Consider the following 14,473-nt stretch of genomic DNA (forward strand, 5'->3'; position numbering starts at 1 on the left):
GCAAGTACTTTGAAGATGGAAAGTGCTGTGTAAATATTAAATATTATTGCTACTATGGACATTTTTATAAAGCAATTTTGAGGACAGTTACATTGCTGATGAGCTAATGGATGAAATTTTGATAAAAAAGTTGAAAATTTATCACGTTCATATCTAGACATGCCACTAGTCTATTCAATTAACAGAAGTCAAACCCTTATTTAAAATGGCTGTCCAGTACTCTAAACCTGGTAACATCCTAAAAGGCTCCCATTTCAAAAATTTACCTTTTCTTTCAGTGGTTTGGTAAACACTGTTGCCGTCTAGCTTCAGATTTCATTTGTTGCATTAATCCTAGTATACTATATGACAAGTTTCATTCTGGTTTCAGGCAAGGTCAAAAGACAGAAATAATGTCTCACATAGTACATGTTATTACTGAATACATAGGTACATACATAGTACTCCAAATGATTTGTCTCAAGAAATGTGTTATTACCCACTAGCTAATGTGAGCCCCTCATCCTTCCATCACAGGTCAAGCATAGTGAAGCGCACAGGGTAAGCAATGCTGCCTCTAATTGTAGCTGAAATGTAACTGAGCACCTCGGAACATTTTATGAGCTCCTCAAATACGCATATGTAGCCCTGTAAGCATAGCAGGCATAATGGCAATGTTTATCCCTAAAACTTTTACTGGATGCATTCAAGCAATAATACTGGTTATTTTGTCAAGTTTCTGTAAATTACGGAAAGTCTAAGAACAGAATTATCCTGCACCAAGTCATAGCCAAAGATAATCAACCACCACCAAAGACATGGCTGAAACTGATGAAATGCCTCTTGTAAATAATAAAAATAATGCTTTTTGAATGCAATCTTGAAACAGCAATGAGCTCTCAATCTCCCTTCAGTCAATGTTATTGCTTTTCCTCAACTGTTGCTTTTACTGCTAACAAATACTTCTTTCTATTTTTATCATAAATGCAGAAAGAGGCGCTCTTACCTCTCCATCTCATATTCTTTCATGCCCACTTTTATTGCCTTCATTACCTATGGGATACATATTAACATGGGACATTCTTAGTAAGAAGGTATATTAAGATAATATTACTTATGACTGATTTTCAGAGAACCTATATTTTTTAAATATATTATATACATAATTTACCTATAAATCTATATTAAAATATAATTAGAAATATATGAAAAATCAGGTTAGAAATCAAACTCTATTATTTTAATAGTTATGAATAGTTGCACTTTCATGCAATAAAATAAGCTCAATAGTTTTAAGTGTACCTGAATAAAATGACATGAATAATCAAAATACTACCAAGTCAAAACTTAATCCTGAAAGCTCTATTGGATTTGGTACAAAAGGGGTTCACTTTTGTAAAACATGCAGGGAAGTGAAATATGGAACAGCTTTAAAAAAAATTAATTACAATACTATAGTCACTGAAGAAAGTTACTGAAGTTGGCATGTGGTTTTTCTCCCCACAAAAGAGATTCCACATCTGGATTTTATCATCTGAAACTAAGACATTCATTGAGATATTTTATTTTTAGCAGTTTTCTTTCATTGGCAGTTGCCTTTATTATGAAGGTTTTAGGCAGCTGCTAGAGATAAAAATCTCAGAAAGGACAGACATGTTAAGAGGAGGATGATAATCAGGTGCTTGAATCAAGTGATCACCTGCTGAGAATTAAAAATAAGTGCTCTTAGCTCAGAGAAGGATCGTAGAGTGAGGAGAAACCTGAAAGGCGGCTCTCCTGTGGCCAGCCAGGATATTAGTGGTCTAGGGCAGTGGTTCTCAACCAGGGGTCCGGAGCCCCCTAGGGGGCCGCAAGCAGGTTTCAGAGGGTCCCACCAAGCAGGGCCAGCGTTAGACTCACTGGAGCCCAGGACGGAAAGCCAAAGCCCTGCTGTGCAGGGCTGAAGCTCAGAGCCCTGAGCCCTGCCACTTGGGGCTGAAGCCGAAGCCTGAGCAACTTAGATTTGCAGGGTCCCCTGTGGTCTGAAGCCCCAGGCAATTGCCCGGCTTGCTACCCCCTGACACCAGCCCTGGCTTTTATATGCGGAAAACCAGTTCTGGCAGCACAGATGGGCTGTGGAGTTTTTATAGACGGGGGGGGGGGGGTCCCCACTCGGGGAAAAAAAAAAAAAAAAAAAAAAGGTTGAGAACCCCTAATCTAGGGAAGTCTCCCAGGGGTCAAGAACAGCTCCAGGAAGGAGCATTTTGGAGACTCTGTCCCAAGGGCAAAAGACATTTGGGCCCAGGAATTGGGGCTAGGAAAGACCTATGGGAAAGTCTCTTCAGAGAGGCTATGAGGCCAAAGTGGGGATAATCAGAGGGAACCGGGCAGCAGACAGGGGAGGAGTTTCAAACCCTAAAGTAAGAGAAATGCGAAAGGTGGGGGGGGAGAAGGGTTTCAGCCTGTAAGGGCCAAAAAAACTGTATCCTTAAAGATGATCCCTCACTCTCACAGATCTTGGGAGACAGGCCAGTCCTTGCTTATAGACAGCCTCCCAACCTGAAGCAAATACTCACCAGCAACCGCACACCATACAACATAAACACTAACCCAGGAACCTATCCTTGCAATAAAGCCCGATGCCAGCTCTGTCCACATATTCGGAATATGAACAAGAGGCTGCCAGACAACTCTCTAACTCCACTGATGTATATTTTGTGTGAACTTAATAAATTAGGCTCTAAGAGGGGGAACATTATGCTAAAACTCCCAGCTGCAAGTGAATTAAATGAAGAACCCAGAGGGGAATTAAGACCAGGCAACCATGGAGTGGCAGGCTCCACTGGAATCCTTCACTGACTTCTCTCCTCAGGGAAGAAATTCACATGCTATCATAATATAAAAATGTCAATGATTTATGACCTTTGATTGAAAGTCTTATTGCTGGCCCAGTGTTGTCTGAAGTTAGCAACTGAGACAGACTCACTCCCAAAGACCACAACTGAAACAGTGGGTCTGAGCTAAAATTCCTCTTGACATTCAACCGAGCATGGGTGGACATTTGCCCTATCCTGATCTGACAGTCTCAACAGTGAGGGGCCCATCCTCTGCTGAGCTGATCAACCAAAGGCAATGAAAAACTCTCACAGAGAGCAACTGCTGACTGTCCCAGGCAACAAGCAATCTGGACTATGCGGACTGTGCACAGCCCCCAAAATTCTGACCCCACAGTGGAACCGGTCAGAAACTTGTTGGCCTCCTCCACAAGTGCATAGGAGTCTACCTGAACATAGTGACTACATAGATTGCAAACAGTCACCTTCCACTGACACTCCAGCCTCTTGTCCCAAAAAACTTCATTTCCTCCACAACACAAGTGAGCCAGTGAGCTCAAGGACAACGCAAAGTGTATTATAGGGCTATAATAGGAGGGCTATTATCCTTCTCTTTCTATCCAGCTCTTCCATTATTTCATTACTAAGCAATTCAGGTTGCTGGGAACATTTTCTGAATACTACAGTTACACTAAGAGCAAAAATTATTAACAGTAAAGGATCCATTACCTCTTTATGAGCTTCACTGGATATTTTATTGGTGTACCGCAGAACTTCCAACTCCATGTCTGTCTTAATCACACGACTTCAAAGAAAAGAATACAAGGAATGAGGTTAGGTTAGTCATTTTTCATGCAAAATCAGCAGACTAACTTAACAGAATAAAACAAAAAAATAATCAAGTGAAATAATATGTAAACCTACAGTAGAATTAGACCAAATATGCTTCTAAAGTGAAAAGATATTATAAGTAACAGGACCTAAGGAACATTTTTAGATGAAAATGTTTTGTTGGCATTAATCTGCCATTAACACAGCAAGCTTGCAAAGGAAGTCACATGCATTTTAACAGACTTGCATTATTTTAATAATTTCAAGCAGACATTTTGCCCAATCAACATTTTCTAAATCTGATATAGTGTACATTAACTACAAAAATGCATTGATTTTCTCTTAGTCATGGGTCAAACACTATTTCAAACAGAACATTTCAATACCTGATTTATTTTTAACATAATACAAAACTGTTTTACATAATGGCATTTTCCATGGCTCCAAGTGCTTGTATGCAGCACAACCCAAACTCCTTTTTATTTTCAGTGCATCAAAGAACAAACAAACAGGACGGTCATTTGATATAAAAGAGTAGATGAGATTACAAAAACAAAAGGAAAGAGTAATTAAGGCCACTCTACTCATTCTCTTCATGTATTTGTTTCCTGACAGAATTCTTGTTTCCAAGAAATACTCAGGTATAGAATAATGTATGTGTATACACTTATGAGTCTCAATATTCTTGAGATTAGTTAAAATATACTTTTAATTAAGTCTATGATGCTTTTTATTGCATGTTTCAAGTAAGAAAAAGTAACTTTGATATGATCTACGATGTGCAGATAATTGCATATTCTTCCATTAAAATTGCATTCTTTTTACACATTAAAGAGTTCATGTTTTCACACCATTCATATGTTCATCTCAAAAGCAACCTTAAAGTGCCTTTTTTTATACTCTCAAAGCAGAGAGCACTGCCCATATTAGAACTACATCTATTGAGTTTTGTGGAGATGTTTAAATTTTGTTTTCAAATTTAACTTAAGCACATGCATTGATTGTAAGTTATCATAATTCAGCCATGTACATCCACATTTACCCTTTTTATTTTAACCTTGCTATGTTTATGCTATTTTGGAATAACAGGATCTACATCTGTAGGCTTGGAAGGGTTAGATTTTTAATCAATAAATGTCTGTAAATGTCAGTTTTATCATACACACACAAACCAACGAAAATATATTTCAAAATAGGTATGATTTATTGATTTAAGAATATTTAATTTGTGTATTTTATATGTTGACTATATCTGTTTTAAGAGTTATAAAGCTTCAACTTTTTAAATCTTAATGTCTGCTGTCATTAAATACTTGCCTGCTCCCAATAATTATCCAAAACTGTGCAAATGTAAGGTCGATAAAAATGTTTAAAGATAAGACTATTATCTGTCAATATTATAAACAAAAAATAATAATAATTCTGTCAAGCCTAAATATTTGTGTTCCCATGGTTTGCTTTAATGAAATTCAGAAATTGTTTATTCATCCAACAATGTGTGTGTGACAGGAGAAGTTCTCTATAGACTTGACTGCAAGTCAAGAATTATTTGAGATGGCGGGACATAGTGCATTTCATTCAAAAATAATATTTACTGGTGACAATCAAGGCACCTTCATAAAACTGCTGATACAGATTGAAATTCTATTATAAACAGAAACATGGTAAAGGGGAAATAGGTTAGATTTTTCTTGACAATTTAGGAAATAACACAAAATTATTAAACACAATGAGAATTTTACCACTGAAATAAACCATTCAAAAATCATGTTTTAGAATGGATGAAAAACCAGAGAAGAATTCAGAATGGTATAAGATACTCCCATTCCAACCATAGGTAAGGAGATAAATTGCTCTATTTTGGAGAAGACACATGGAATAGCAGCTTAACTATATCTTGTTAGATTGAGGCACTACCAGTTTATAGATTTCTGACAGTCTTCTTTGGAATACCAAAGGTGCTAGTAGGACAATTTAAGACCTGTTTGATCTGCCTTTTTATTGCTTTTAATATACAGTATATATCTGTAATCTGTAGGTGCCTCACAAATAGTTTATTTCATAGTTTAATGTCTAATCCCTACTGAGATCAGCTCCTGAAAAATTACTAACTGCTCAACTGCACATGCAAACAGTATGGACTAAAGCCCATTCTACCTCAATAGATCACAAAGCTTTATTGTCAAGACATTTATCTAAAACTTTGTGTTCTGCTTTACACAATAACTTTTATGTTGTTTTTTGCATAAAGGAGATCCTATTTAGTATTAGTTGTATGTATAGGTATTTCTGTAGTATTTACCGCCCTTGTTTCTAGGTATTTGAACACTAGAACTCTATAGGAAATATCCATCCACTTGAAGGGCCATCACAAGGCTCTCTGCACTACACCAGTGAAGTGTTGCCACACAAGTGCTTGCCATGAGGGGAGGCTGCAGGCAGTGTAACTGCCCAGAAACCTCTGCGCCCCAAGCCACAGTGGTGGTGGTGGTGATCTGTATCAGACCCCAGAAGACTTCCTCGGATGGGGTTGTTGGGCTACTGAATTTATGATTACATGGCTCAAAATCTCCAGGTACAGAGTGCAGAAGTCAGCTGACTATATTCTAGCCAGCAGATTAGGGTAGCAACCATGGAGGGGCTTCAGCCTGCTTTGTGGGCTTTGGATGCAGGATATCCCTTTCTCTTCCTCCAAGACCCTCATCATTTCCCTGCATAAAGTCCAGTTTCTCTAGCTTACTGTCAAGAGCAGTGAGTTTCACATTGCAAGACAAGTCAAATGGTAAAAGTCCTACTATTTTCAATAATTAATATTTATACTTTTAAAGATAATTCACCCTAGTAAGGAGAAGAAAATACTGTATTTGTGTACTAATATGGACTTAAGCATCCTATTAAAAATAGCTTGTGGCCAAATATGCATACTTTCATTAATATTTGAATGGAAAAAATTTGCTTACTTGCTCAAGCTAATGCAACTGCAGAATATACATAGTTGGTGTGTAAACTGAGCCTCAGATTAACAGCAAAATTACTGAATGCAGTCAATTAAAAAAATCCATATTTTTTTTAAATAAAGCTACTGTTAGATGATTACTAAAACTAGAATAGAGAAAGATCTGTTTTTCCTATCTCCCCTATTCACTCATACATAAACTTTGTGCTTTTATAAGCACTTTCTGCATAGGCAGTTTCTCCTCTTTGTGGGTCTTTCACACAGCAACAGGGGAGAGAAAAACTTTAAAATAGAAACACTTTCGAGCCTGAAACTAATTTTAACTTGCTAAATTTCAAAACTGTCATGCCCAACATACCAAAAACCTATTCTCTATTAATGAAATGATCCAAACAAGTCATTAGCATGGCTACGGTATAACTTAATTGTGAATTCCTTAGATGGTGTATTCTGGTCTCCAGAGACATATAAACATCCTGTTTTCTAACTTATTTGCTTCTGTGTGTATATGCAAAAATGTACGAGTGATCTGGGTCCCTTGGAAAGTAACTATATGGGTAAAAAATGAAAGTAATTAAAAAAAATAATAGGTAATAATTGGAGATATACCAATCTCCTAGAACTGGAAGGGACCTTGAAAGGTCATTAAGTCCAGCCCCCTGCCTTCACTAGCAGGACCAATTTTTGCCCCAGATTCCTAAGTGGCCCCCTCAAGGATTGAACTCACAACCCTGGGTTTAGCAGGCCAATGCTCAAACCACTGAGCTACCCCTCCCCCCTATTCTATATCTATATAGATATCAGTCCTATTTATATTTAACGTAAATCCATTTGTCAATCTCCTAGCTGCTTTCCATGGCAGATCTAAATCTTTTTGAACTGTGTGCACAACTCACTCTTTGTTCACTTCATCTTAAGTCTTGCATTTTGGGCAAGTGCTACCAATTTACAACTAGCCTATATATGGAGGCTCTAGATAAGCAACAAAAATCACACAGAACTGAGTTGCCTTGATCCTTTCAAAATTCTGCTGTTACTTTATACATTTAATTTTCAAAAGCCACTTTTTCCACGGTAGTTGTTATATTTATGTCCATTAAGTTCTCTCTCTAGGGTTCAGTTCAAATAAGTGTTAAGAACTTCAAGGAAAATTTAAACTCTAAACTCTTCAAACCTATTTACGTCCATTATCTGATACAATAAAATGTGTATGAAATATTTATATCTCTGAAAATTAGTCCATAATTGTAAGGGATTATGTAATCTTGCAATAAAAATTCCCATATCCAGTGGTGTGCTAAGGAGCAGCATTAAAGATCTGGGACAACCCTAAATCTTAATTTACTGGGTTTTACAAATTTAAGGTTACAATTTATTTTATTTTAATTATTCTGTTAGAAGAATAAATTAATGCAAACTACTATGCTATGGAAATCCTTTCATTAAAGCAATGAAAAAAAGCTGAGTAAGAAAAACAGAGTAAAAAATTGTTACCTACCTTTTCATAACTGATGTTCTTCGAGATGTGTTGCTCATGTTCATTCCATTCTAGGTGTGTGTGTTCCGTGCATAGTCATTGGAGATTTTTGTCTTAGTGGTATCCGTATGGTCGGCTGTGGCGCCCCATTGAGTGCTGCACTCATGTGCTGGTATATTAGGCACTGCTGGTCCTACGCCCTCTCAGTTCCTTCTTGCTGGCAACTCCGACAGAAGGGGCAGGAGGGCAGGTAATGGAATGGACATGAGAACACATCTCGAAGAACAACAATTACGAAAAGGTAGGTTACCATTTTTTCTTCTTTTAATGCTTGCTCATTCTAGGTGACTCACAAGCAGTATCCTCAGAAGTGGGCTCAGAATTCAAGGTCTTGTGGCTTGCAGCACTTTTCTATTGAAGCCAGCATCATCCCAGGCCTGCTGGGTAAGTGTGTAATGGGACATGAATGTGTGGACGGATGACCAGGTGGCTGCCCTACAGATGTCCTGGATAGGCTGTTGGGGTAGGAAAGCTGCTTACGCTGTGGTTGAATGGGCGGTTACGAATGCTGGAGGGGGCACCTTTGCCTGATTGTAGCAGAAGCAAATACAGGCAGTGATCCAAGAAGAAATTCTTTGAGCAGACACTGGATGACCTTTTATCCTGTTGGCTTGTTTTTTCCAACGTAGGTTAGCGCCCTCCTGACGTCTAAGAAATGCAACCTATGCTCCTCCTTCAATTATGTGGCTTTGGAAAAAAGACAGGTAAGTAAATGTCCTGGCTCTTATGAAACTGAGATCACCTTAGGCAAGAAAGCCGGGTGTGGTCACAGCTAGACCTTGTCTTTGTAAGAGACTGTAAAGAGATGTTCCGAGGTAAGCACCCTAATCTCAGAGACTCAGAGATGTTATTGAAACCAAGAACATGACCTTTCAGGAAAGGCGAAGGAGAGAACAGGAAGCCAGAGGCTCAAAAGGGGATCCCGTGAGCTGTGACAGCACAAGATTCAGGTCCCACAGCGGGACGCGGTCCCTGATTTGCATGTAGAAGTGCTCAAGGCCCTTGAGGAACCTGGCAGTCATGTACTGTACTACCCTCAAGTGGTGAATGGAAAGCTGAGATAGTGGCCAAGTGGACCTTAACAGATGAAAGGGACAGGCTGTGGTGCTTGAGATGCAGAAGGTAGTCCACGATTAATTGCAGCAAGGTCTGCTTGGGCTGAATGCCTTTATCTGAGGATCAACAAGCGAACCACTTCCATTTGGCCAGGTAAGTTACTCTGGTGGAGGGCTTTCTGCTGCCCAACAGGACCTGTTGGACACCAGCCGAGCACTCCTGCTTCTCCGCATTTAACCATGCAGCATCCAAGCTGCCAGGTGTAGCACCGTCAGATTCGGATGCAGAAAACTACAATGGTTTTGGGACAGCAGGTCTGGCCGGAGCAGTAGCTGGAACGGAGGAGCCACTGAAAGGTCTAGCAGTGTGCCGAATCAGTGCTAGTGTGGATGAGCCAGTGCTATGAGGATCATCTTCACCCTGTCCTGCTTGATCTTCATGAGGACTCTGAATTAACAGCACTGGAGGGAAGACGTACATCAGAGCCCCCAACCACAGGAGCAGAAAAGCATCTGACAGTGAGCCTCTGTCAATCTCCTGAATTGAGCAGAAAACATGGCACTTCCTGTTCTATCTGGATGTCAACAGATCCTCCTGGGGAGTCCCCCACCTCTGGAAGACAAGGCTGAACACTTCTGGATGGAGGGACCACTCATGGTGAGACAAGAAGGTCTTGCTGAGGCGATCTACCAAAGTGTTCCTGGCCCCGGGGAGGTGTGCGGCTATGACACGGATATTGTGTTGTACACAGAAGCCCCAAAGCCCGAGGGCTTTTTGGCGAAAGAGCAGATGATCTGGCTCCATCTTGCTTGTTGATTTAGAACATAGCTGCTGTACGGTCCGTCAGGACCTGAACCACCCTGCTTTTTATGTGAGGTATAAAGGCTTGGCAGGCCAAGTGAACTGCTCTGAGCTCCCTGACATTAAGTGTAGGGAGTGATCGTGACTAGACCAATGATCTTGCATGCTGAGATCACCCAGGTAGGCTCCCCACCCCCACCCCAGGTCCAAGGCATCAAAGATGATGGGTCACTGATGGGGATGGAGCCATGAAGGGAATTCCCTTCAACACTGATGGAAGATTCTGCCACTGTGTGAGTGATGACAGTACGTGGTCCGGGACCCTGACTACATGGTCCATGATCTCTCTATTGGGGATGTAGACTGATGCTAACCAGTAACATCCTCTAATGTAGACTGATGCTGCCTTCAGGGGCCTGAGGTGGAGCTGCACGTGCCAGACAACGTAAGTGCAGGCTGCCATGTGGCCCAACAACCGCAGGCAAGTGTGAGCAGTGGTGAGATAGTGGACTTGCATGTATGAGATCAAGTCCACCATGGCTCGGAACTGGGCCTTGGAGAGGAAGGCTCTGGCCTGAGTAGAATCAAGGACCACTCCAATGAGCTCTATGCACTGCGCTGGAATTAAGGTTGATTTTTTCTCATGTATTAATAGCCCCAGGTTGTGGCAGGTGGAGCAAACCAGATCAAGATGATGACGCACCTGATCCTGGGACCAGCCATTTATTAGCCAGTCATTGAGGTATGGGTAAATTTGAACACTTCAATTCCTCAGGTAAGCGGCCACTGGCTTTATGCACTTTGTGAACACTCTCAGGGCTGACAAGAGACCGAAGGGCAGCAGAGTGAACTGGAAATGGCACTGGCCAAACAAAAAAGGAGGAAGCATCTGTGTCTTGGGAAAATATGGAAATATGCGTCCTTCAAGTCAAGGGCGGCATACCAGTCTCCCAGATCCAGGGAGCGGATGATGGAGGCCAGGGAGACCATGTGAAACTTCAACTTCTTGAGAGACTTGTTGAGATGAGACAGGTCCAGAATGGGTCTGAGGACCCCTTTTGCTTTTGGGAATAGAAAGCAGTGGGAGTAGAAACTTTTCTCTTTCATGTCTTGAGGGACCTCCTCCACTGCCCCCAGGTGCAGAAGGTTCTTGTAAGAAGGGTCCCTGAAGAGTGACAGGGAAGGAAGATGGGAGGGAGGGTCAGCCACGAACTGCAGGGTGTAACCTGAAGATATTATGTTAAGCACCCAATGGTCCAAGGTCAGTCACGACCAGGCCAACTGGCAGGGGCACAGGTGGTTGAGGAAAGAGTATGAGGGTGGATCCTGGGATATGACTGGGCACCGTCCTTGTGCATACCCTCAAAATGCCTGTTTCTGGCTTCCTTGGTTACTGGCAGTGCCAGGGCGAGCAGATGAATGGGAAGACGACTGGTGTCAACGCTTAAACTCCTTGTCTCTGTCCTTTTTCCTGTAGGTATTCAGCCTGGGAGTCCCCCAGGACTAAACTGGGGAAGCGGAGGAGGCGGAAGACAGAACAGATCAGGGGTATGAAGGCCCAAGGAGTGGAGGGTGGCACCGGAGTCTTTAAGGCCATGAAGCCTTGTGTCCGTGAGCTTGGAGAAGAGCCCTGTTGCATAACAAGCATGGTTTGAATCTAGGGGAATGGGGCATCTAGGGGAATGGTTCCAGGGTGAAGTCCCAGGTAGGACTCTAACTACCAAACAAACCTAACACTTAACTCAATGGCTAACTAACCATATACAAAGAAGACAGACAATGGATTGTAAAGAACCACTAACGCTCTTGCAATGCAAGACAAGGCACTCCGACCAACTGTCATGGGCGATAAGAAGGAACTGAGAGGGCATAGGGCTGGTGGCGCTTAATATACCAGGGCATTAGCGCAGCACTCAACGGGGTGCCACAGCCAACCCTACGGATACCACTAAGCAAAAATCTTCAACGACTGTGCATGAGGGTACGCACACACCTAGAATAGAATTGACATGAGAAAGCACTCAAAGAAGAAGAATCTGATCTACTATCTGTTTTAAACTATCAAAGTAATCCCTTTACTGTTTTCACAAAAACAGTAACTTAATATTATTAAACAACCTCCTTCTGCATTTTCTTAGTCGCTTTTTTCCCTTCAACAAGGGCTCTGTATTGCCTACATCCTGTAATTCCAAAATCCTATGATTCATACCCATTCCCTGATTGCTAATTCACTTCTGCACATCCTGAAACTTTCCTTAAACTATATGCCTATGGTGTAAAAGTGCTAAAATTACAGGATTTCCTATGCCCACTTACCTTATTAGCAAATTATCCAACAATGCAATTTATTTTTAGTTACTCAAAGATTTTAAATAGACAAGTTATACATGCTTGAAAGAGAAAGTTGTATAATGAACACAAAATGATTTTTGACATCTTAAGCATAACTCTACAGACCAAGCACTGACTGTTAAAAGTATTACAAAATTTCTACAGAAATAATGAAAACATGAAATATACATATAAATGCACTCACAAAACTCATGCCCAGTTATAAAACTTGTGGCAAAGTTAGATACATAGCAATTTTCTCATTTGTAGCAGGATCCACTCAAACAAAAGAAAAAAAGTTGCAGCTGCCCCTCAAAATATACAAAAAGCACAGAGACATGAAACTGACCATACATAAGCACTCAAGTTCTTCATTCCTAAAGTTGGTAGTGAAATACAGCATAAACAGAATGTTCAGACACTGCTAAATGCTTCTCCCCCACTGTTCAGATAACCCCTCTAAGATATACTACATGTTATTAAAATACCAAAATTATTGAAAACATTATATAACAATTGGTATTTTAGTGCTTGATTCTATTCAATTAAAGAAGCAAAAGCAATGAAATAGAACAGTGACTATGAGTAATGAGCTGCTTCTGTCAGATAAATGCCAAGGCAAAAGGATGGCTTTTAGTCATATTCCAACTGGGACACATTTATCCAGTCACAACTTTTCAATGCAATTACTTTATTTCTATTTCAATAAAATGACTAATGTGGAGATCAGCATTATGGTAGACAGACAATGGGACTATAGACTGACAATAGCCCATTGTGCAATTTAGGAAAACTTCATTCTGACTGACATACGAAGTCAAACTGGTTCAGTGTCTGTGTTCTGTTTTTCCGGGGGGGAGGGGAAGGGGAGGAACCACAACAATATTTAAAGTATAGTACATATCCAGCACATGTGTTTTATATTTTTTAACTGGCCTTTTAAATAAAGCACTTAAATATATGTTTTAAATTGTATTGGATATTTAAATAATCTAAAACAAAAAACTTCTGCAATAACTGCTAAAAATTCAAAATACATTCAGTTTTCAGGTCAAGTTCTTTTTGTGTTTCATCTTTTAAATTGCATGATAAAGCAGTTTAATTAGAAAACTTTGAAAAAACAAAGGCTTAAAGGGTGTGGGGGACGTCAGACCCATAATTTATCATACACTCTTGTCAGTACTGAACCCTTGTCCCAGCAGGGTATTAGGACAGTGGGAGACTCTAGTTCATATTTATTGTTGCTTCAGAAGGCTCATCCAGTTAACCTTTAGTTGCAAATTACGACAAAATGGGATTTCTCCAACAAATATAACGGAAAACAAAATGCTATAGCTTTTGCTAAAATGTGAAAGAATAAATGTGTCAATGGAAAAATACAACTCAAATTAATCAATTCAGCTTTAAGGAAAAGACTTTTTGTGCATCCCTGTCATGAAATAGTATACAAATGACCCAAACTATTGGATATTCTAAAAAAAATATATTCCTCATTCCAAAAATTTATCGCTTTTCAGCTAATGTTGCTTAGGTACAAACTGAAAAAGCCAAGGAAACCATTAATTAAGGCAATCTTACTGCATATGCCATATCACCCAAACATGTAGACTCCTTACCCCCAAAAAACCACTTGCTTGACACTTCCAAGTTATGAAGAACACACCAACCTTTACAAATTCCTCTCCATTACACCTGAACAGAAAACCTGAACTCTTCTGCTGTAGCTGTCATTTTCTGAAGAGCTATGTGCCCCGAGAAAGCTTACCAAGTGCTATTTTTCAAATTGGTAAAGAACGAGGCCCAGAGTTCTTCTCTAGCATTCAAATACGATATAGAAAGGAGATTCTTTCTGCACCACTGGTTAGCTCCACCAACCTCTTCAAGTTCAATTCATACTTTCCTTCTGATTTCCTCCCCTACATTTCCACCTCACATCCCCCATCCACCTGGACTCTCCCACCTGCACATACTGTAGCCTCAAGTCCCTCTATTCCTTAACTCCCTTAAGGGATAAATACCAATTCCAAAACAGGGAAGGTGAGCAGAGATACAGGGGAACATCGAGTATCTGGGTGGGATAGAGGCCCTGAGATGAAGGGGTCTGGGATATGCCCAGGAACTACTTGGAGCCCTCCAGAGTGCCACTGTCCTATTTCTCCAGTATCCTGA

The 14,473-nt window shown here is 40.4% G+C and overlaps 1 protein-coding gene across 2 annotated transcripts in view; it reads right to left on the reverse strand.

Moving 5' to 3' along the window:
• Positions 1-14,473, reverse strand: part of PEPD (peptidase D) — a 227,212-nt gene that overhangs the window by 148,822 nt on the left and 63,917 nt on the right. For both annotated transcript variants that reach the window (XM_044987795.1, XM_044987794.1), the window contains exons 8-9: positions 3,522-3,597; positions 986-1,032 (exon numbers count right to left, since the gene is read on the reverse strand). In XM_044987795.1, the coding sequence (XP_044843730.1) occupies positions 986-1,032; positions 3,522-3,597 (123 nt within the window). The remainder of the gene's footprint in view (positions 1-985; positions 1,033-3,521; positions 3,598-14,473) is intronic.

Source organism: Mauremys mutica, chromosome 14 (genome assembly GCF_020497125.1).
Source record: "Mauremys mutica isolate MM-2020 ecotype Southern chromosome 14, ASM2049712v1, whole genome shotgun sequence".
Lineage (NCBI taxonomy): Eukaryota > Metazoa > Chordata > Testudines > Geoemydidae > Mauremys > Mauremys mutica.